Genomic DNA, 22,028 nt, shown 5'->3' with positions numbered 1-22,028 from the left:
TTCGAGCAGCCAAGCTGCAGTGCGGCCAGACCAAATCACCGAGGGGCGCGTCGTGCATTACCGCGCTGGGTGTAGTTGACGGGACGCATCGGAGCAGCCTTAGTCAGAGTTTTGCGCCCCGGTACCTGTTCGGTTAATCTATCAAGCCCCGCCGAGGCCCGGGATGGCGCGGCCCTAAAGGCTTGTCGCCGCCCCCATGCAGCCAAACCAGCCCTACGCGACGCCTCTGTCGTCGTCACCACCCAGTGCAGACGCTTATCCCCAGCTTACAGGTTGTCGCGTGAGCACCGCAGCTCTCTTATCTCCAGAACCGCATGCATGGTTCGCTCTGATGTCACCTAGCACGGATCCAGGCGATGTCACATCAAGCACGTCCCCAAACTCACCACTCAAACACGTAAAAAAGAGAAAATTTTACGTCAACTGCGACGCACCATGTGGACCGCGTCATTAACGACGCCACTAAAGGGCAACGCTTCTGGCTGCACGCACCAAGCTCTGGTACGATGCGAGCAATAGACCGAAGTTCGCTAAGGCCCTCGATAGCCAGCTTTCGGTCAACATCGGTCGCCCAGCATGCTGGGAGCGCGCGGGGGAAGACCGCTTGGAACATTCTATTACACATGCAGAACATGCGGAGAGATAAGACGTGCTGATATAAGAAACAAGAGCAGCCGCTGGCCTGGAAAACGGTTATTCCTGCGTGCCGCTGCTAACTCACACTACCTTCTCACCGGTCCCACGGTACGTCACAGACAGTCGATATCACGCGCCGCCGTCTTCCCGATTCCGACGACTGGACCTGTGACCTACACTTCTACTGCTACTTTTGGGGTACCGGGCAAACTAGCTCGTCAGCAGGCGCCAAACACCAAAAAGTCGCGAGTGCCCTCCAGCTTCCGACTTGACCACGACTCCACCCCACCGTTATTTTTGCAAAATTCATATTTGCATTTTTCAAGATGCAGGAGGTACCGCACGCCAACGGGCTCACAACGGGCAACCCTGAGCCACAATACGCCTCCAACGGCGTCAACACTGGCGTTCCCGCGCGGCACTACGCTGCTGCACCGCCGACCTACCGTCTGGACGACCTTTCGTCTGAGGGAAAGAAGAGCGACCCCGAGCTCATGATGCCCGTCGACAAGACTGCCACCGTCCAGGAGGGATCGGAAAAGTTCCACCGCCTCGGCTGGAAGCAACTCACAGTCTGCCTGATTGTCGAAGCTATTGCGCTTGGTTCTCTCAGTATTCCTAGCGCGTTCGCAACCCTCGGAATGGTTCCCGGTGTCATCATGTGCGTCGGTCTTGGACTCGTCGCAATCTACACATCCTACGTTGTCGGTCAGGTCAAGATGCGCTACCCGCATGTGAACCACTACTCGGATGCCGTCGAAATCATCTGGGGTAAATTCGGAAAGGAACTCACTGGTGTCATGTTCGCACTTTTCCTCATCTTGCTGGTTGGGTCGCACGCGCTTACCGGAACAATCGCCTTTATCAACATCATCGGAAACTACACCACATGCGCGCTCGTATGGGGTGTAGTATCCATGATCATCTTGCTGGTTCTTGCTCTGCCACCCACTTTCCACGACTTCGCTTTCCTGGGCTACATCGACTTTATTAGTATCATCGCCGCCATCTTGCTCACCATCATCGCAACTGGTATCCAAGCGCACGATGCTCCTGGTGGATTGAGCGCAGTCAACTGGTCCGCGTGGCCACAACCCGGAACTTCGTTCTACGAAGCTTTCCTGGCGACCACCAACATCATCTTCGCCTACTCATTCGCCGTCTGCCAATTCTCCTTCATGTCGGAGATGCACACTCCCAAAGACTACGTCAAGTCCATCTGGGCCCTCGGCCTGATTGAGATCTTCATCTACACCATGACTGGTGCTCTCATCTACGCTTTCGTCGGCCAGGAGGTCAAGTCGCCTGCTCTTCTCTCCGCCGGTAACACCGTCTCCCGCATCGCCTTCGGTATCGCGCTCCCCGTCATCTTCATATCCGGATCCATCAACGGCACCGTCGTCTGCCGCTACATCATGGACCGCATCTTCCCCACCTCGCCCATCCGCTTCGTCAAGGACGTCAAGGGCTGGGGTGTCTGGGTCGGTCTCATCACCGTTGTTACCGTCATCGGCTGGATCATCGCCGAGGCCATTCCCTTCTTCAACGCCCTCCTCGGTCTCATCTCCTCCCTCTTCATCTCCGGATTCACATTCTACTGGCCCGCCCTCTTCTGGTTCCAGCTCGTCAAGGAGGGCAAGTGGAATGCAAACGCCAAGAACATCTCCTTGAGCATCCTCAACTCCATCGTATTCGTCATTGGACTTGTTGTTCTTGGTGCCGGTACCTACGCGTCCGTCGAGGATATCATCACACAGTACAACTCCGGTGCTGTACGAAGTCCCTTCACGTGCTCTGCTCAGTCTTACGCATAGTTGGGTGATGGGAACATGTATATATACCAAGAAGCCCTTGTATAGGCGCTTCGCTTATTACGACTTATGAGTCTAGCATCAGAATAGCGATGTCAAATCAAATTTCACATATTCAATCATCTTTTCTCATGTCCACAGTGTTTGCATCTCATCGATGCTATCCGGAAATGGATCCGCTCCACCTGCGCCGCGCCACCCCACACTGGAAAAACACTGAACATTCGCCTCCCAGAAGTCTACATTGTGTTCAAATATGGTCGATCTTTGGATCATAGACTGATGTATACAGCAAGCCACCTCAAGTCTTTCCTTCTCTTGTCGAGGCGGCGCCGATATTTTGTTTACCATGGCTAATAATGTGCGGAGTAGATCAGTGGGAAATACACTATCTACAGAAGACATCACAAGTAGTGAATCACTGAGAAAAATAATGCGCGCGCTTTTCCTTTCACTCCACTATACAAACAGCGCTCCTTTGTGTTTTCATTCCAAGGCTTTCACGGTAGTGTTTGCGCACTAGTACGAATAGAGACTAGTGCCGCGGATGACGCAGCCCAGACGTGCTGCTGCGCACCTGCTCAGGTGATAAACTTTGGTACGTATACCTAGGAACCGCTCACCTCCGGAATACGCAACAGTCATTTCACTCACGGCCACAGTCGCAACCATTCATACTATGGAGGACATAATATCTACGCTCTCTACACTTCGCCTTGCGTCCAATCTCACCCACGCAACCGACGATATCATGCCGAAGAGACAACGCGACAGCGACGACGAATCTGCTCGGAATGACGGCGTTGGGCCGAAGAGGCAACACGGGAGTGAAGTCATTACACCTGAACCGCAGCCTTCCGACATCATCGCTGCTCTCCACGAGTTCATACAAGAAGAGCGCAGGAGCAATTTCTCGTTTTTGTCACAGCACAGCCACTGCCACAAGCATCAGAACGAGCTACTTGTATTATCTCAGGCGGATGCCGACGATATCGAAGCTGTACGTGCTATCGCTCGGCACGATACAAGCGTCCATAGTGACTGGTATACCTTTACCGAGCCGCTGAGGTCGGACGGCTACACCCGTACCGTTGCGATCGATATCCCATCCGCGAAATGTGTCGCTGAAGACATGATCATCACCGAGTTTGGCAGGATTAGGAAAACCAAGCGCGACGCAGCTGCATGGATCCGCGATACGTACTGCACTGCCGAAGACGATATGTGGGCGATGAGGCTCCCGGAATCGCAGTACGAGGAGCAGCGCTTGTGGTGGGAAGGTACAGGGCAATCTTTCCGGCTGCTGGACTTACCTCTAGAGATGCGCGAAGCCATCTACCTACACGTCATCGGGCCAGTCGTTGTTCCGGATGTCGTTACACAGCGTGATGGCGCGGAGAAGCTTGTGCTTGGATATGGCCTGTCGTACGATAATCCCGAGCGCGTAGGGCGCAATCGAGATCCCAATATACAGCGTCCCAATATGGAGATCATGCGCGTCAGTCGCCAGGTCAAGGATGAAGCCACCCAAGTCGCCAACCGCAATACTGTGAAGCGATTTACCACAATTCGTACGCGTGGGGACGGCATTGGGCCCGCCGCGCCACCTGAAAAGATCTGGCGCCAACTCAGGCGAATAGTAATTCCTGGTAACTTCCTGAAGAAGCTTCAAATTGAGATGACTGCGACAGAATTCTTGGCATTCGGGGGCGTTTGTCCTCAACTTGGACAACCGCTTCAGAGGGGCGTTGTTCCAATTAATGTCATTTCTATGGCTGGGTTAGGAAACCTCGATATCATCGATTTTCGCTTCATTGGTCCTGAACATGAGCTTGCCAACTGCCCTTGGAAACCGCTTCATCCATGCCAAAAGAAGTGGATTGACATATTTTTTATCACCGGCTGGAATGGTCTTGTCGCTCTCAGGAATACAAAAGGAATCAGGTATACAATGAGCGGTTGCATCAAAGATTCTACCCGGAGTTACTGGACGGGGCTACTGAACGACAAGCGCAATAACCATACTGCCACTATACGTAGTCTCGAACAGGGTCTTCAGACCACCATAACGAACAGTAGGTAGCCATATAAAGGCATGTGGAATATGTACTGACTGACAATTAGATGCCTCGCTTGCATGCGAATGCTCCAACCCATGTGTAGGCGGACCGCGCTTGTTCCGGGTCCAGCCACACGAAATGAGGTTGATCGAGGGCATACAAGCGGAGCTGGATAAGGCGTATTGGGATTTCGATGATTGAGGCGGGTTGTATTTGACCTGGGGTTGCCGCATACCGAGGGGGCGCGGCTCATTAATAGAGGATTAGCATCAACGAGCATGTGTAATGCACAGATACCGATCACATCTCCACTTCCGTGAATGTATAATCCCTGGGTTTGCAGGTGTTGCGTGCGTTGTTGCGGGCAGCTGTTGTTTGGACAGCAGATTATCCATAGATTGGATTTGGTGATAAACTACGTCATGATCTAGCCTCTAGATGGTTAGCCGGCGGAACCGATCACGTGAGGTCTGAGAAGCCGCGGCCCCCGACGCGAACACCTCATGACTTTCGACGCGTCCTCCGCTCGTCTCCTTCAATGGCTGAACTTGCGACCCGATATACACCCCGACGCCGACATATCACAATTTTGTTGCTTTCCTCGACGCGCAAAAGCCATGTAGTCGCCCTGCATTCAATCTGTGCTCACCAGCGCGCGCCGCACCAGGCTGCCCTCTACTTATTCGCCGTGCCACGAGATGATTTCGTTGTGGTTTGAAGGTATGTCCACACCAGAGAGTGGTTCAGTCGTGACCGGGGCTGTGCGCAAGTCAATTGCACGCTCGGTAATCTGTGGTGATGCCGTGAGAAGTACCCAGCTCATGAGATGCGGCGCAGCAAGTGTGCAACTTACATCTTCTAGCTTGGGCGGACCTGCTCTGCCGTAGTTTGGTCTAGAAGTAGGAAGCCACTGCTTTCTGCGATCTCTCCAATCTCTCGGAGGATCTCTTCTAGGCTCGCCCGAACACCTTATCTTCTCAGCCTTGACGATGTGAGCAGTAGCCTGGGCAATCTCTTCTATGCTTTCGCGGCTCTGTCTACGGCATCTTCTAAGCTTGCCTCGTCGTAATTCAGCTTTCGGTATGCGACGCTGGTCTCCTTCAGAATGCTCGCATCGTCGCCCTGGCACATGCCAGTGAACGTTGGAGATGACGGAGCACTCGAAAACGCACAGCGTAAAGCTCAGGAAAGGATACCGCGCTCACACCCCCCAACTTGTTGGCAATGGTATGTTTTACCCTGATTTCAGACGCGCCGAGGATCAACAAGCTCCACGTTGCAGCCTTAGGAAAGAGCTTAGCCTTCTTGGTTTAGTGCGGCGAGCAAACATGCTGCGGCGGGCGCAGCAAACGAAAGAGCTAGATAATGGTGTTCGGTTCGAGCGCATGCGCGACTTGTGTCCTCGTATCTTCGGCGAGACTTGCGTGCCATTTACCTTCTTCGAGCTGGGCTGGACTTGTTCACGAGACCTTTCCGCACTGCGCAGATCTCTTCGCGGTACCGAAAGCCATGAGGTAGAGGGGATGCTGCTTCACACGCTCGGAGAGAGTGGCGACTATCGGCGCATCACAGGGCTTGGGAGGGCTGATCACATCCGTAGCTCAGACGTCCTTCTGCACGCTGTGGATGTAGAACGCGGTCATCACTTTAGCTCCACAGCGCTTACGATGTCGAAGAGGAAGCTAGAGCACGATCCCTCACCCATTCCTCAGCAGCGCTAGTATGCTCTTGCCATCCCCTCCTTCGATCACACCATCTGATAGGGTAACCCGGAATTCAATACTCCAAGTCACCCACAACGTTCACGCCACCGATGCATGCATGCTTCTCGACCTTCCTTTGCATGTCATCCATTGGTCTTTCGGTCCGCATCCGTAGCACTTCCGTTCCCAAAACCAGGTTATTCAAGTCCGGTCTCGATCCTTGAATCGTGGTTCGTCCCGCGCGTGCAGCATGCGAGCTACGTTGGTGGACCCTGACCGCCAATGATTGGACCGGTTGATGTCGTGCATGACTATGGCTTACACTGGCTTTCAGAACTTCCTCTTCGATGGAAAGATGGTATCCGGTGGGCATAAGATTATTCAGTGGCTTGCGGACTTCAGCGAGAGTTAGCGAAGCGTTGATGAGTATGGTTGGTTGCTGGCTCATGGAAAGATCTACGCGTGTCTGCGATGTCGGCTTGTGGGTCATACGTCGGAACGACTAGTAGAAGACAGGTGAACGGAAGGGCGGAGCATCCAAATGTGATAAGTTGTTGCGAAGAGGAGTGGTCGCTTGTAGGATGTGGAGGCGAAACCATAAGAGATGGACGATCAGAGCACCTAGAAAGGTACATAAGGCACCCGCACCTGCTTTGTATCCACCTAATTCATCAACAACTCACCACAGCTCCAACTCACATCCATCGTTCAACATGTTGTTCTCTACTGCCGCTCTTCTTCTCTTCTCTTCAACCGCGCTCGCCGCACCCACTTCCCTCCTACCCCGCGCCGCTCAGTGCGGCCAATACCAATCTCAGTCATCCGGCCCATACACACTTTACACCAACGGCTGGGGCTTCTCTTCCGGAACCGGCTCTCAGTGCTCTCAAATCGACAGCTATAGCAGCACAGCTGGCCTAGCCTGGTCAACAACATGGTCATGGTCTGGCACGCCCAACCAAGTCAAGAGCTACACGAACGTCGAGACGGGCTTTACGAAGAAGCAAATCGGTACTTACACAAGTATGCCGACGACGTGGAAGTGGAGTTACACTGGAACCGATCTGCGGGTCAATGGTATGCTTCTCATGTCTCTTCTCATGCACTCTCTTCGTTTCTGGGATATGTAGGCTAACCTCGATGTGCTATCTCGCAGTGGCCTACGACACCTTCCTCGGCGCATCAGCCAGCGGCACCAATCTCTTCGAAGTCATGGTCTGGCTAGGTGTCTACGGCGGCGTATCACCCTTGTCCGCGAACGGATATCCCTTCACACCCATCGCAACCGTTACTATCGGCGGTCAGATCTTTGACCTCGCATACGGTCTCAACGGTTCGGTCAAGGTATACAGTTTTGTTGCTCGTGGCGGGCGGGCGACGAACTTCAGCGCCGACTTGGTACGTTACATGAGTCTACTTTGTGGAGATAATAGAGAAGCTAATGCGTCGACGCAGAATCTGTTTTTCCAGTACTTGTTGGCAAACTACGGGAGCAATGGTTTCACGAGTAGTTTGTATCTGCAAGTCGTGCAGGCGGGTACAGAGGTGTTTACTGGAAGCAATGCGAAGTTGACTACGACTGCATACTCTATCGCTATCAACTAAGCGATGAGATATCGCATACCTCGTAGCATGCGACAAGAATATTCGAAAGTACTATCTCACTTGTTGACGTTGAGCAGATGCAAGGTCAAGCAAATGCACAATTTGAGAAATGCCTGCAGTCCAATTCGCTTACTCCAAAGAGGCTATGCCTGTTGTCCTTTATCTATCCATCCAAAATTCGTCAAAGTGTTGTACAAACTGGCAAAGCGTAACTCATGACCAAAATGCGAAAAACCATCGCTGCCAGTATGAGCGCTTCCAAAACGCCGATTCGCCATGCCCATGCGCCCCTCATTTTGATTCCCAGGCCTCCAGGGCTGTGCCCACTCAGCCCCTCACATCGATACCGGTAGGGTACGATAGCGCGACGGCCTCGCCTTCGAAACCCGCACCAATGCTCAGGAGGTCGACCCTGAACCTCTCAGTATCGCTCTGAACCCTCGACCGAGGCTCCGTAAGATCGTAGTCATCCATGCGCGATGACGCATCGCATGAACCAACTACCGATCTCACAGACGAGGCCAGCTCATCGCCCATGACATCTTGCGCGCGATAATAACGCTGTCGCACCCAGTGGAAGTAAACGGCAAGCGCGTCGCGATGACTCGGGATGCCGATGGAAGCGAGTGAGCGCCGGAACGGGAGCTTGACGGCGTAGAGATAGGCTGGGAACAGGTGGGTCAGCTGAAAGATCGAGAAAGTTAGGAAGTCCATTAAGACATGGTGCGGATGTTTCGGTACGCTAGGCCGAAAGAAGTATGGTGGGCTGAGCCGAGGCGCAGCCTGCCGGTGGTGTCGGAGAAGGAAAGATGTCGGAGGTGTGGACGGGACGGTAAGCTGACTTACTGTTGCGAGACATGGTCCACGATGGCGGGTATCTTCTATGGAGTTTGGATGCGGTTGGGCGTCAAGGTCAAGAACTTGGGCGGTAGTCGAGTGTAGTGAGGTGATGAATAAACGATGAATGTGTTGAGTGTCCGAGTTTATGTAGTCTCTTCTTGGGATAGAGTACCAAGGTGAAATAGCTGTCGAGAGAGGATTGGATGTACAAGGCGAATATATAGTATTGATGTGCAAGGTGAGAACGGGGTTGGCAAGTGAGCAAGTCAGTATATCCGCAGAATGAGCAAGAAGGTATTGCGCATACGCGTCCATGGCACACTTATGACTGTCACAGCGGCCGTCTCTACGACCACGTTGAAGCCTCACGACCAAGGCATATGCCCTTTCCCGATCGAGCAGCTAACAAGAGCCAAGACGTCGTCCTGGGGTAGGTTCGCCAAGCTAACCACCGGCAAAAGCGTCATAATTGCTACAAAGGGGAACTCATCTCAGCTGCGACGGCTGTGAGCCGTGCACGGAGATTGGGTAGTCTGGCGGAAGCGAGAGGGTTGCGACTCCTGATAGGCGTGGGCGAGGGTCGGGCGTGGTGATGTTGCCGAGCCGCGTGTTACGACCGTCTGGCAGCCCGTTTCAAAACTTCACCGGCCGGGCGCTGCAGGAGAAACGCACGAGATCGGGGGGCTGAATCTTGACATCGTCGGCTGCTGCGCGTCGCGACTCCTTTGCTGTGCATAGGACGTACGTTGATGGGTTGTCGAGCAGAGAACGCGTGGGCCCTGGGGGAGAGCTCCAGCCCCGCGCTTGCCGCTGGGCCAGCGACTCGAGGCTCTCAGCGTGCGTCTGACAGCATCACTAGTCAGGGCCGGCCAACGAAGTCTGCTTCATCCGCCCCCATTGCTATCGCAGCGTCTTACCATCTCGCTTTGCGCGACCTCAAGCCAGAAGTTGGGTATACGCAAGCGCGCCAAGCGTGGTGAGTGAATTTGACAGCACGTACACACCTCAGTAGGGACAAGCAACGCCCAGGCATGGCTGACTGACAGCAGGGGCCACTTGCTCAAGCAACCCATGCTCATACTTTCTTTTTCCTCGTACTTTGACCGTGTAACCTCATCGTTTTGCAGCTTCTGGGTCTTTCTTGGTCATCGTATGCAATATGCACGCACGATTTCAAAGACAGAAGGCAGTCGTCCCGATCGACGGGTGAAATCCCATGCCGTCTAATCAGTCAAGGTATACGTAGATGCTGGGCGCGAGTAGCGCAGGCTGTAAGGCTCACCGCACTAGCCACAAGCCAGACCATAAGAGGAACAGAGTTTGCTGATCGGTGTAAGATGTGCCACAGCGTTCCTGGAGTAGCAGTGGGCCCAGGTCTAACCGAGGGAACTCTTGGGATGTCAAAAGCCCATTCGATGGCACGGGCCAAATGGTTGCGACGTGACTTCACGCTGTCGCATTCGCATGCGGCCCCCAAAAGCCAACAGCTGGGTACGCGTCGTGTTACGGCATGCGACTGCCTTGGACATTGGTAATGCTACTCGATCGAAACTTTTCCGACGTTCAGCGTGCCAGTAGCATGCGATGGTATGGCGAGGGTTTGTCATTCATGTCGACGCTTGGGCAACGGGCACAACAGTATGCCTAATCCTTCCAATCGCTTATCAAGCGAGTTTGAATGATAACCACCTCCATGGGCATGAGCAGAAACATGTGACCGTCGCTCGGCCGTGCGTATAGTCGAGCGGGCTTGTGGAAGAATTTCCCAGCGAGATCTGACCAAGCCTTCCACTTTCCCTGCATTACAAATTGCGAAGGTGCGACCATCCACCTGCGTCCTACGTCCTGCGTTATCGATGTGGTACAAAGCTGCAAATCGCTGTACCATATTTGAGCTACCGAATGCACTGCGGTCAGCCTTTTCGCGAACAACGCCTCGGCCGAGTCGGCTCCTTCATCACTGATCCAGGGTAAGTACAGCAAAGCGCTACAAGCGCCAGTGACGCAGAACGGTAGGTTGTATCATCGTAAAGTTGTCGCATATACGGCAATATCAACCCAGGGTCGTCATATGTCCGGTGTCCAAATTGCGATGCGGCCATGGTCCAGGCGGCAGCAGATGCGAGGAAGCTCTGGTCCAAGACAAACCCCAGGTATGCAGCTCCTTCCATTTCTTGCACGTTTCCCACTCTCATTCGCTCCGTGCCCCCCTAGAAAGCCAGCGCATGTACGATGGTCAAAGTCTTTCCGTCGCAGGCTTTGATGTGTAATACCATCCCACCCCTGCTGACCGTTTACACAAGACAGCTCCAGGAACACCGACAAATCCACTCGATCGCTGTATCATTTGCACGTTCCTCGTTCTCATTCGCTGAACGTCTGTCAGCCCGAACGCATGCGTTCTGCACTCCATGTATGCAGCAATCCTTGTCTTCAGAAGAGGTTGCTGCATGCCCACCGGTCAGCGCGACAGAGCACCGGACAGATCTTGAAACACGAACGAAGTGAAAAACTTTTTCATGTGGCTGCGCAAGCCACTGAGGTTCGTGCGACACATGAGAGATCCGAGTGAACGGTCGCTGCAGACTGCGGACGGCTTGTTGAGGGTTGGCGGGTGCACAGCCTCGATGCGGCTCTGCAAGCTGACTGATGGGTGCTCTTGCGAGCGACGGTCCGGTAACGTGCACGCCGCATTCACGAACGAAGGAAGGGCCATTGCATACTCTGACCAAACGATGCAAAATGACTAAAAGTCACTCCTGGGCAAAGGGCGCTTTCGCGATCGGTAGTGTATTATGTCCGTCAAGCACATCAGTCTAACCCCCAGTGGAGAGGCTTTGGTGCGACAGCCGTTCTAGCCATTAAGCACCACTCTATCAACCTTGAAACGCGTCGAAGGGTAAACGATTCTACACCCAACACTCAAGCATCCACATTCCAAGGGTAATTCTGCTTGACCCAAATGATGTCCATCTTGCTCGGCTTCGTAGCGCGTTCCAGCAGCCCAAGTCCCTCGCCATGGTCATTCGAATCGAGGTAGGCCTGGATTGGACAGTCTACACCATTGTCATTGCAATCTGGCTTTGCATAGCCGTTGCGGCTAGGATAGTGCATGACGCTCGCGAGGTCGTAGCCAGAAGCAGCTTGGATGGGCCAGCCGGGCTCGACAAAGTTCTTGATGAAGGCCACGCAGGTGCATTGATACTTTAGAGCGCGGTACATGGATAGGCAGAGGCCGTCTTCGGTGATGCGGTCGCCTTCTGCTTGACGGGCGCGGTGCCAGCACTGGGTTGGTCATGTTAGTATGCGGTATGTGTCAGTGATAGTGGTTATCACTAACGTCTTCCCAGTCGGCAAGTTGCTTGTATTGTACTTTGATGTACTTTTCGCGGTCGTTGCGGTTATGTTCATGCGCCATGCCTTGTGGTTGTTAGTATCGACATCTGCGGTCGCTGGTGTTGTCTTACCCAGTACGTGGCCAAGCTCGTGTAGAACACCACCGAGCGTAAAGCCATCGGCGAGGCGAACCAGATTCTGCCAGGGCTTTCCGTTCTGCGTCAGGCCCACAGCGGCGCCCCAGCCAGCGCCGTCGGTGAACTCGATGGCCACAGTGTCATGGGGTATACCTGCATTCCACCCATCTCGGTATTTCTTGACGGGTGCACAGTACATTGGCTTTCCATCGCTGGTCAAGCGCTCTTTGAAGCTGATAGCGTGGTCGGAGTCTTTACCCGCAGCGCCACCGAGATACCTAGAGCGGTCAGTTAGAGACTCATCACAACTCGTCATAGATGTGCCTTTGCTTACTCAACCCACTTCGCCATACCACTCTCCGTGATGTGACGGATATTGTGGCGATCCCACTCCTGTGTGAAGCAGTATGGGATAACGACGTTGTTGCTTGAGTCGCGTGGCCAACGGATTGGTCCAGGGCTCGAGCCCCAGGCGTCGGTAGCACCTTGACCGTTCTGACCAGACATCGTCTCGAGTTCCTGGAAGTACTCCGCCCAATCAGTCACTTTAGTACCGTTTTCGAACACGGGCGAGGGAGTGCCGCAGAAAGGACCATAGTTGGGAATTGGTTCGTTGATAGCAACTGCAACCGCAAGGGCGGCGAGCTGTAGGAGAAAGAAGAAAAACATTTTCGCGGATAGCCAACTCGTTGTGGGCAGAGGTGGAAGCACTTATAACGCGGTCAGGAGAAGAACAAGTCGCAGCCTGGAGGCCAAGAAAACTCCACCACGCGCAATTGTGGTACGTGCAGGTGAGCAAACACTCGATCGCGAGCTAGTAGTCGTCGGATGAAGAGTAGAATTGTACGATGACGTATCCACACCCGAGGAATGCGAGCACATTCCTTAGAATAGCGACGTGAAGCGTGACTGTACTAAGTAATTTCTCATTCTTCTTGTTGTGCTCTCGAGGTAGAGAATAGACATACAGGTGCCAGTTTTGGGACTACTACGATTTTCCGAATGTAACACAAAGGCTGCCCATATCGCAGTAATCCAACTCTTTCTGCTTCAAACCGATCACATCTCGGCCATAAAGGAATGCGGCGCACTGTGAAAGACACGAAATATATGAAGCGGAGGTATTTGGTAGCCAACCTCGGAATGTGTTCACCACCATCGGTATCGCGTCTGTACTACAGGTGAAGCAGGTTTGAGATCCAGTGCGCGACAACGACGTTACTAGAGATGAGACGATGTGATTGTTGGCGCTAATCGGAATTGACAAACGTACGGTGAGGATACACGTTCATGATTATACTTCCTTCGGCTGCAGCTTGCGATTCATTTGGTTTGGCAAGTTGAAGCTCAATGGGCCCGGTTGCGGGACAAATTGTTGTACCGAGCGTAGATGGTCTTTCATTGTTCTCGCGCGAGCGATCAAGCATGTGACACGAGATATCTCGACACCTGATCGGATCGCATTCCCCGAAGAATGTTGGTAAAGCATTAGAAGATGCCGTGGAGGAGTGAAAGAAGGAGCTCGCCCGTCTGTGTTGCCCTCAGAGTCGAAGCTAGCCAGCCCTGGAAGCGACACGTGAGCGGACCCCTCATCACTCCCAGTTCCGATCCCGCGTTCCGAGGTCACTCCGTAACACGCCAGGCTTACGAAACATCCATGATAGAAGAGACTACTGTATTGCCTATTTCTAACTAGAAACAATCGCTTTTGGAGAATGTACCGTACTGCCGTGGGATGGATTCCACTAGCATCAGCCCTTCAATACAACTGGACCCGTTTCCTTCCGATGCTATCACGTGAAAAGCGCATTCCTAGGTACCTACATCGAAGTGTAGATGTCAGGGAAGCTGTAGGTACAACGGCGTACCAAATATCTGAGATAATCTTTATCTTGACCTAAGCAGCTGCAAACGTTGTGTCTGCTATTCGCATGACAGCAGCTCCTACATTCGCATAACTCAGCAACTGCGTGTGCTGAGGTCACAGAATCTGTGTCAGGCATGCATGGCTTTGACCTTTGACAACTCGTGTGCTATAGATAGCGTCTATGGGGTTGTTCCCGTCGACGACTTCTAAGTAAAGCAGTATATCGTGCGACCTATATCCTTATGGCTGTTCATATGCTGCGCAGCGGAGTCATGTCCGTACGGGTCGACCACTGTCATGACGCGGCTTCAACGCGCTCGTCGCCGCAGCCGTGTACCTGAAAACCCCTCATACAAATACCCACAGTTTTGAAGGAAAACACTTCTTCCAGACTGTACCACTTTGAGCGCTTTCTCGGACGCCACGAAAGATTAGGAGAGGGAAGCGACAGAACATCGTGGCGACCAGGAGACAGTGGGGCATTGGTGATAGTGGCTGCGTCTCCAATACCACAACGGCCCCTCACGACCCTGCAGGACCCGACTCTTCATTCCATGCCCCACCGTCTAACGCGGAAGGTGGCCAGTTCCTGTCAAATGGCCGCTTCAGCCGAGCTAGATGCGATGATCTGATAAGATTAGATGTCATCGTGACCCGCAAGACCGGCTAGCGCCGCTTCCTAGCTGTCATGAGGGGAGAGCTCTTTCCCAACAACATCCACCTCATGATCCTGCAACAGCACTACCAAAGCCACATGTCTCCATTAAAACAGCCACAAGCAAAGATTTGGGCGCGAAGAAGTCTCTTCTCATGCTCGTGAACAGTCGGGCCTCTTCACAATGGAGTTCCCACGCTGACTGCTAGTGCCGCCAGCTAGAAGACGCCAGGAACGGCGCGAAACTGGATCATGCTACCACGACGCGCTTACTCAACGAGGATGCTCTTCCTCGTGCAGTTCCATCCACAAGGCGAGACCCTCAAGTTGGTCCCGCACGGAATTGAAGCTTCGGCGCACACTGCTCGTTTCGATGAGCCGGGAGCTCCATCCGCCACTGACAACCTGGGCCAAGACCTTGGCAATGCAGAGTTGCGGCACAGCCAAGACGAGCCAGCAATCAGCTCACAGCGAGATTGGATCTTATCTGATCATCTAGCACTTATCTGATCATCTAGCCGCGCCTAATGCTCTCTGGGCATACGAGATACCTGGACGGTGGGAGATGATCCCAAGCCACCGGGTGGGATACACATGGCAAATTTTTCAGACGCTGTAACTGCGCTGACATTCCCTGTCCGGTCTTCGGAGAGTGGGCCGAGGGTATACTTAAGTATGGCAGCGCTGCCTGTGTTACGATCGTCGCTCACCTGCATCCCAATTTCATACCCTGCCTTGCCCGGCACTTTTCCGGCATCCTTGTTTTGCCATGTCGAACCTGGCTGCGACTGACGCCGTGCGACCTGTAGAGGGCTTTGGTCGTCCCTCAAGAGATATCGACATGGAGAAGAATGGCGATCAAGCTTTCAATGCCCACGAGACTGGCAGCGATGGAGAGACCAAGTCTGTCGAATCGGAAACCTTCCAAAACGGAGTTCAGCGGGTGCGCGCAATCACTGAGATTTGGAGCACGAAGACCTTGATTACGATGCTGGTCTTGTATGTTCTAGTATCATTCAGATCGCGAAACTCAGACTGACCTGTCCGTGTAGCATTTACCTTATCGAGTTCGTCGCTTTCCTGCAGAATGGCATTGACGCCGCGCTCAACCCCTTCATCACCTCAGCCTTCGGTACACACGGTCTCCTGAACGTCGGAAGCGTAATGGCAACTGCGCTCGGTGGCTGCCTTCCTCTCGTCATTGCCAAGGTCATCGATATATTTGGTCGCGTGGAGGGTTTCTTCTTCATGCTGCTCGTCGTCGTCGCCGGTATGGCTATGAAAGCCGCATGCACCAACGTACAGACCTACATCGCCGGTCACGTCCTCTATTGGGCTGGTCACATTGGTGTTCTATTCGTTGCCGACATCATGGCCGCAGACTGCACCAGCCTGACGAACCGCATGATCATCTTCACCCTCAACGGAACTCCTCGTATCGCAAGCACTTTCGCCGCACCCGTGATCGCCGACATGTTCTACTACCAGAACAGCTGGCGATGGGCTTTTGGTGCATTCATCATCATCTTCGTCGGTTGCTGCGCTCCCGCGTTGGTGCTCATGATGTTCATGTACCGCAAGGCTAGGAAGGCTGGTCTCGTCAAGAACGTAACGTCGGATCGTAACTTCCTCCAATCGCTGTGGTACTACGCCATACAGTTCGACAGTAAGCTACACACTCATCTGAAGATTTACCCGTATAGCTACTAACGCGCGACCCAGTCCTTGGCATCGTCCTCATCATGTGCGCGTGGAGTCTCTTTGTTCTGCCTTTCAGTCTCGTCGCCTACGCGCCCCGGGGCTGGAACACCCCGTACATCATCGCCTGCATCGTTCTCGGACTCTGCCTCTTCCCCGTCTTCTACATCTGGGAAGCCAAGTTTGCGCCCGTCCAATTCCTACCCTGGAAGTACCTCAAGAACGGTACCATCATCGGCTCCTGCCTGCTTTACTGCGTCATGTTCTTGTCTGTCTTCTGCTGGAACGGATACTTCTACTCTTACTTGCTTGTCGTACACAGGCAAAGCATTCCCCACGCTGGATATATCCTCAACGCTTTCTCGCTTACCTCGTCGACATTCAGTCCGCTCATCGCATGGTGGATCCACAAATCTGGTAACTTCAAGTGGACGGCCTACACCGGTGTACCGATCGTTCTCCTCGGTACCGCTCTCTTGATCCCCTTCCGAAACCCGTCCACCAACCCCGGTGTTCTCGCCTTCACTCAAGTACTCGTCGGTCTCGGCACGGCTTTCTTCGCCACCTGCGCCCAGCTCGCTGTCATGGTCCCCGTCACTCATCAAGAAATTGCGGTCGTCAACGCAGTTTGGGGTCTCTTTGGCAGCTTCGGTTCATCCATCGGATATGCCATCGCCGGTGGCATGTGGAACAACATCCTCCCTGGACAGTTACTCATGCGTCTGCCCGAGGAAAGCAAGCCCGAATACAGGGCGATTTTCGGAAACATCACCTTGCAGCAATCGTTCCTCGATGGTACGCCAGAGCGCGATGCCGTTGTCGGTGCCTATGCCGATGTGCAACGCAAGATGGTCATCACTGGTGCGTGCTTTGTGCCGTTGTGTTTGGCCAGCATCTACATCTGGAAGAACATCAACGTCAAGAAGCTTGAGGAGGAGAATGGCAAGCAGACTAAGGGTAACGTCTTCTAAGCGTTACATCGTTTGTTGTATGACATGCTCAGCGCAGTCTGCCGCAAGGAGCGTGTTCTCATTGGCAGGCTCATTGCTCTATATACCCACATTGCCAAGGTGATGTAATATAATACTATCGTTTATACTTTCCACTTCCGTCTTGCAATGTGTTCTTCTTCTTCTTCTTCTTCTTCTTTGTTCAGCACGTGGTTGATAGCATCATTTGTGCAGCTTTAGCTGCACACATAGATCGGCTTAAGGCTCTAAATGTAAGCATGAACGAGCACTGACTAGCCTATCGAACTCGCTCGTATCTGTCCAAAGCATACCAAGATGTTACTATGAAGGTAAGGTCAAGGTGAAGATAGGCGCATGGAAAACAACAAGCAAGGAGCATAGGCAGGACACCTTCTGCTTTGTTATTCACAACATAGCATGCTAACAAATGAGCGTTGCGTAAGGTGTATGGATGCACGAGTGCATAGGCGCTTCAGCCGCAGCTCCCTTCAGTACCTACTGACAACGCCAATACCACGGTCGCGGATGATCCCAATCCATGCAATCAAACCGATCGAATTCCTCAGGATCGAAGTCGTAATCATAAACATCCTTAGCACCAGGCTGGAAATTCGGATCTTGGCCCTCAAGATACGGTCCACGAGCGTTCCACCAATCGCAAGGTATCTCGCACTTGCATACCGGGGGACTGTACGAGTCGTTAGCAAATCAAACACCAATTCTCAGGGTGGGTTACCTACAGTCTTTGCCACGGCGTAGCCTGTATCCGTGCGATGGATTCGTGCTTGGAATCTGTTTGTTTCCGTGAAGTACTACGATCAAATTCGAATTCCCACATCATTCGTATCCTTCTCTTAACATGACCGGAGAACGTGACTCGGGGTATATGTCTGATATCCGCCCACGCCAGTGTGAAGAACCAGTGAACGAAGACTCTTTGGCACGAGACTACTTTCGTACCCCTGTTTCCTGCGATATTAAGCCAAGGGTCCAATGACCTCCACGTATTACCAGGACCAATCCGTATAGGCGGACGGATGGTGAAGTGGAGATGTAGATGGAAAAGCGTTGGTATCTCCCGCAGTTGGGCGATTGCGGGGGTCATCTCGTTGTCCAATTCGACGAAACCCTGATGGCGTTCGCATTTTAGGCCGAGGAAGCGGAAGTAATCCGATGTGGAGAGATTGAGCTCGATACGGCGCATCGCGTGATAGGGGATGAAGACATGAGGCCAAGTGGGACATATGGAAGGGTGATGATAATCGTTGAGCAATGCTGTCGTGCGCTCCCATGTGGCCTTTTTGACTTCATAGCACATCTGCTGACATGTGAGAGCAAGCATGTCCGGCTGAAACTGGTATTCGCTTCCGGCAACACTCACTTTCCCAAAGCGATGTATGTCTATGCAGCGGCGCTTGGGGCGGGTCAGTCTGACATGCTGGTTTCCGTTGGAGTCGCCCTTGCTCAGCGATAAACATATGTAGGGGCCGATGACTTGATCGTATACGAGGTAACGGAGTTCTTCAGGAAGATCAAGGAACCGGAAAGCTCGGCCGTTGGAGTTCCACCAGTCGTACATTGTAAGAGGGATTGGTTCGAGCGTCTCGAGGTCTTCGGCCATCCAAGTGAGGAACGATAACCAACGAGGGTGTACACCAATCTCCAAAACGAGTTCAGGAGTAAGTCTCGGAGGGCCAGCAGACTCTGACTCGTGGCAGCCGGCTTCTATTCTGGAAAGGCCCTCCAGAAGGTGGTCTGTAAGGTCATACTTGCTGTATGAGCATATGTCTTGATTTAACAGGTTCAAGCAACTGTCGACGTCAACCGTTTTCCTCCAGAATTCGAAGTCGGTGCGGTGCCGGTGACGGATGTACGCTGCCACTGCCTGCTTTAGAGATTCTTCATTTGAATCGTCAGGTTCATCTTCCAGATGAGAGGCAATCCCATAGCGTCGAGTCAACCATTCTTGCAACGTGAGCCACTCCTCTTCTTGATTGGTCTGTGGGTGTGGTGTTTGCTCCGCGAGCAGCGTAGACTTCAAAGACTGTCTCCGTACACCGAGGAGTATATCCTCTGCCCCAGGTTGGATGAGTCGTATGGGAGTCGATGATGGCGTGGAAGCTATTGAGCGCTCAACTCGCAATCCTATCGCGTTCATCTTGAACCTCAGACTCTTTTGTTGCTGGTCCTTGATGTACGTCTCAATCTCGGTAATAGTGTCGGTCTAGACTCGCTGTCAGCATAGCCACTCTTACGCATGATCCTCAAGCTCGCTTACGGTCAGAGTGCGCAAAAGTCTTCGTTCCCTCATCGCAGCGATCTGCGCGGCTCTGGATTTGCGCGGAGGTTTAGGAGCCATTGCGGCTTTGTTCGGCGGATTGTACGAGTATCGGTGTAGTTGTCAAAACGCTGGTACCGAAAGTAAGGCAGGTGGGGGCCGTGCTCCGCGGATGAGTACCAATGGGTGTCAGTAAAGTGTTAGTTCTGCATATCCAACGAAACAAAGATAGACGTGGGTTCAGTGCGACCGTGCACGGGGTACCCAGGGAGATGAAAGTTCGAAATCAAATGTGATTGTGGCGCGCTTGAGACCAAAAACGCCAGTATTTCATTGCGTGGTTGTTGGGACCGAGAACGAGGTTCCGCAAACGAGGCGGGGCCCAGTGCCCAAACCTCAGAGTCGTCCAGTTTGCTGTTTGTTGGCTGATAGCAAGCGGCCTTGAAATTCCTGAGGAGATACCATTAATTTTCTCTTCAGTCTTCAGGCTCGGTCTCGCTATCAGGCGCAGGAGAAAGCGACGAACCCGAGCCAAAAGAGAGCAGTGCGGATTCCTTCACTCTTGTCGACTGCGGAGTTTTACCATGGGCCATCTCCAATACCTCAAGCAATCCCAACAGCCTGTCTGAGCTTTCCTGCAGCAGCTTCTTTGCTTGTTCCTCCTCTTCAGCGTTACCTCTCTTGCCTTTACCCGTACCATACACACTACGTCGCGCTTGAATACCAGCCTCCATAGCCTTGCGGAGAGCTGGATTAGGGGCAAGAGCATTGTTCTTCATCATGTGCATGAACAACTGTTCCAGTATGAGTGATATCTTGGTGTTTGCTGCAAAGCTTTGCGTTGTTCCTTTCAGTGGAAGAAGTGACTTTTCGAAATCCTGTTGAATAGGGTCTCGGAGAAAGAAGCTCGGTGGCTTGCTGGCTATCATACCATGTAGAAGGTTCGCGGTGAAGGCGACTCGAATGTCGTCGGGTAGCTTCATCGTAGACAAAAGCACCTGAAAGGTCATGGTCGGGACCTGACTGAACTCTTCCAAGATGTTGTCGCAGAGGTCATATATCCGTGTGAAGAGTTCCGGTAGCTCTACGGCCACTTCGGCGAGCTGTTTGTTGTTAGTTGTCGTCGACTCCGACCAAAGAGGTACCTACGAGTGCTATGAGACGCTGCCGTAGCTCGATCGCGTCCCGTCCGCCAAGGCGCTCTATGGCGTCGTGTACGTTCTTAATCCCTTTATCGCTGGTCTCCGAAGACGTGTCGTCGCCACTCTCATCCCCGCCGTCGTCCGATGCGTCCTGCATATCTTCGTCGCTACCATAATCCGCCAACTCCCCAGTCTCGAAGTCAACCTCACCCACTGGCTGGTCTTCATTTCTTTTACGTCTCGGCTCTGCTGTCTCCCTCTCCCAAACTTCCGGGTAGTCTTTGAGCGAGTCGGGTGTCGCCGTTGCGAGTACAGCTCTGATGATCCGGCGCCTCTTTGCGCGATTCATTGCTGTCTCGTCGCCGGTTATGTAGTGCCAGAGGAGACTCTGCTGGAGGGTTGTCTCGTCGCTCGCTCCCTCTTGGTTGCTTTGCTTGACGCAGACATCCCAATCGGCTTCGAGGAAGTCGAGCATGACCCTCAGCCACAGTTTCCACCGACTCCACCGTTTCTTGTGCTTTATCGCGCAATTGAACGCCCATCCCACAGCATGCCAGAAGTCGTCTGCGCGATACCACAGGCTCTTCTCGTTGGCAGCCTCGCCCGCTATTCGCTTGATGTCGCTGCTTAGCTGGGGTGATAAGCTTGCACTAGCCCTGTAGCTGGGGGCGCTCCTCCTGTTGCGTTCTCTTGGGAACATGAACGCTTTCCTTATGGTCGGGTATGCTGGGTCGTCTATCGTCGTGTGCACGCATTGCAGGTATCGCAGCGCGGCATCGGAGCCTCTCGCGGCGTCTCGCGATTGCGCTTTGGTGGTGAATCTGGGGTCGGCGACCATGGAAGAGGCGAATGCGATGTATGCAGGCGGCGCGAGAAAGCCTATGTATGGCTGCGCCGGTCTCGATATGCTGGTGCCCGCGGCGAGGAGGCTATAGAGGAAGTCATAGCCGCTGGCGTCTGGAGTCAGTGTAAGCTTGATACTGTGTGGCTAGTGGTGTCGCATACATTGGCCGCCCTCGAGGTAGGCTTTGGCATGGTTGGTGAGCTCGTAAGACGCTTGCTTGGTCGGCCGGCGTTGCTTGTGCCGTGGTCGTGCGCTCACAGCTTCGAGTGCAGCGGATCGCGCATGTCCATTGGTATGTGCGGAGGGGTTCAGCGTCTTGGAGCCAGAAGCTGGCGTTGCGAGTTTCGCCATGGACGCGATAGTTGTGCTGAGGTGCTAGTGTGGGGGAGTCGCTGCAAGGTCGGACGCGCCCGCGTCGAAGCGCGCTTTCACGTGGCAGGCGATG

At 53.3% G+C, this 22,028-nt stretch overlaps 7 protein-coding genes across 7 annotated transcripts; 4 read left to right on the top strand and 3 right to left on the bottom strand.

The window, feature by feature from the left end:
* Positions 1–962: 962 nt before the first annotated feature.
* J4E86_006336 (uncharacterized protein) lies at positions 963–2,450 on the top strand (the record flags this gene model as incomplete). The annotated part of the gene is made up of 1 exon (XM_051446865.1): positions 963–2,450. One exon carries the CDS (start codon positions 963–965, stop codon positions 2,448–2,450), a length of 1,488 nt encoding a protein of 495 aa, XP_051302440.1.
* Positions 2,451–3,126: 676 nt separating this feature from the next.
* J4E86_006335 (uncharacterized protein) lies at positions 3,127–4,708 on the top strand (the record flags this gene model as incomplete). The annotated part of the gene is made up of 2 exons (XM_051446864.1): positions 3,127–4,522; positions 4,611–4,708. 2 exons carry the CDS (start codon positions 3,127–3,129, stop codon positions 4,706–4,708), a joined length of 1,494 nt encoding a protein of 497 aa, XP_051302439.1.
* Positions 4,709–6,923: 2,215 nt separating this feature from the next.
* On the top strand, positions 6,924–7,815 carry J4E86_006334 (uncharacterized protein; the record flags this gene model as incomplete). Its single annotated transcript, XM_051446863.1, has 3 exons — positions 6,924–7,287; positions 7,367–7,608; positions 7,666–7,815. The coding sequence occupies 3 exons, from the start codon at positions 6,924–6,926 to the stop codon at positions 7,813–7,815; spliced, it is 756 nt and encodes a 251-aa protein (XP_051302438.1).
* A 3,762-nt stretch (positions 7,816–11,577) lies between these two features.
* J4E86_006333 (uncharacterized protein) lies at positions 11,578–12,797 on the bottom strand (the record flags this gene model as incomplete). Its single annotated transcript, XM_051446862.1, has 4 exons — positions 11,578–11,940; positions 11,996–12,075; positions 12,123–12,406; positions 12,463–12,797. 4 exons carry the CDS (start codon positions 12,795–12,797, stop codon positions 11,578–11,580), a joined length of 1,062 nt encoding a protein of 353 aa, XP_051302437.1.
* A 2,622-nt stretch (positions 12,798–15,419) lies between these two features.
* On the top strand, positions 15,420–17,319 carry J4E86_006332 (uncharacterized protein; the record flags this gene model as incomplete). Its single annotated transcript, XM_051446861.1, has 3 exons — positions 15,420–15,649; positions 15,703–16,316; positions 16,373–17,319. 3 exons carry the CDS (start codon positions 15,420–15,422, stop codon positions 17,317–17,319), a joined length of 1,791 nt encoding a protein of 596 aa, XP_051302436.1.
* A 736-nt stretch (positions 17,320–18,055) lies between these two features.
* Positions 18,056–19,678, bottom strand: J4E86_006331 (uncharacterized protein; the record flags this gene model as incomplete). Its single annotated transcript, XM_051446860.1, has 2 exons — positions 18,056–19,543; positions 19,598–19,678. The coding sequence occupies 2 exons, from the start codon at positions 19,676–19,678 to the stop codon at positions 18,056–18,058; spliced, it is 1,569 nt and encodes a 522-aa protein (XP_051302435.1).
* A 395-nt stretch (positions 19,679–20,073) lies between these two features.
* J4E86_006330 (uncharacterized protein) lies at positions 20,074–21,934 on the bottom strand (the record flags this gene model as incomplete). The annotated part of the gene is made up of 3 exons (XM_051446859.1): positions 20,074–20,700; positions 20,747–21,696; positions 21,745–21,934. 3 exons carry the CDS (start codon positions 21,932–21,934, stop codon positions 20,074–20,076), a joined length of 1,767 nt encoding a protein of 588 aa, XP_051302434.1.
* Between the last annotated feature and the right edge of the window lie 94 nt (positions 21,935–22,028).

The sequence above is a fragment of the Alternaria arbusti genome (assembly GCF_024043155.1).
Source record: "Alternaria arbusti strain BMP 1465 chromosome Unknown scaffold_7, whole genome shotgun sequence".
Classification (NCBI taxonomy): Eukaryota; Fungi; Ascomycota; class Dothideomycetes; order Pleosporales; family Pleosporaceae; genus Alternaria; species Alternaria arbusti.
Note: the sequence above shows the minus strand (reverse complement) of the source record. Positions and strands in the feature narration are given on the sequence as shown.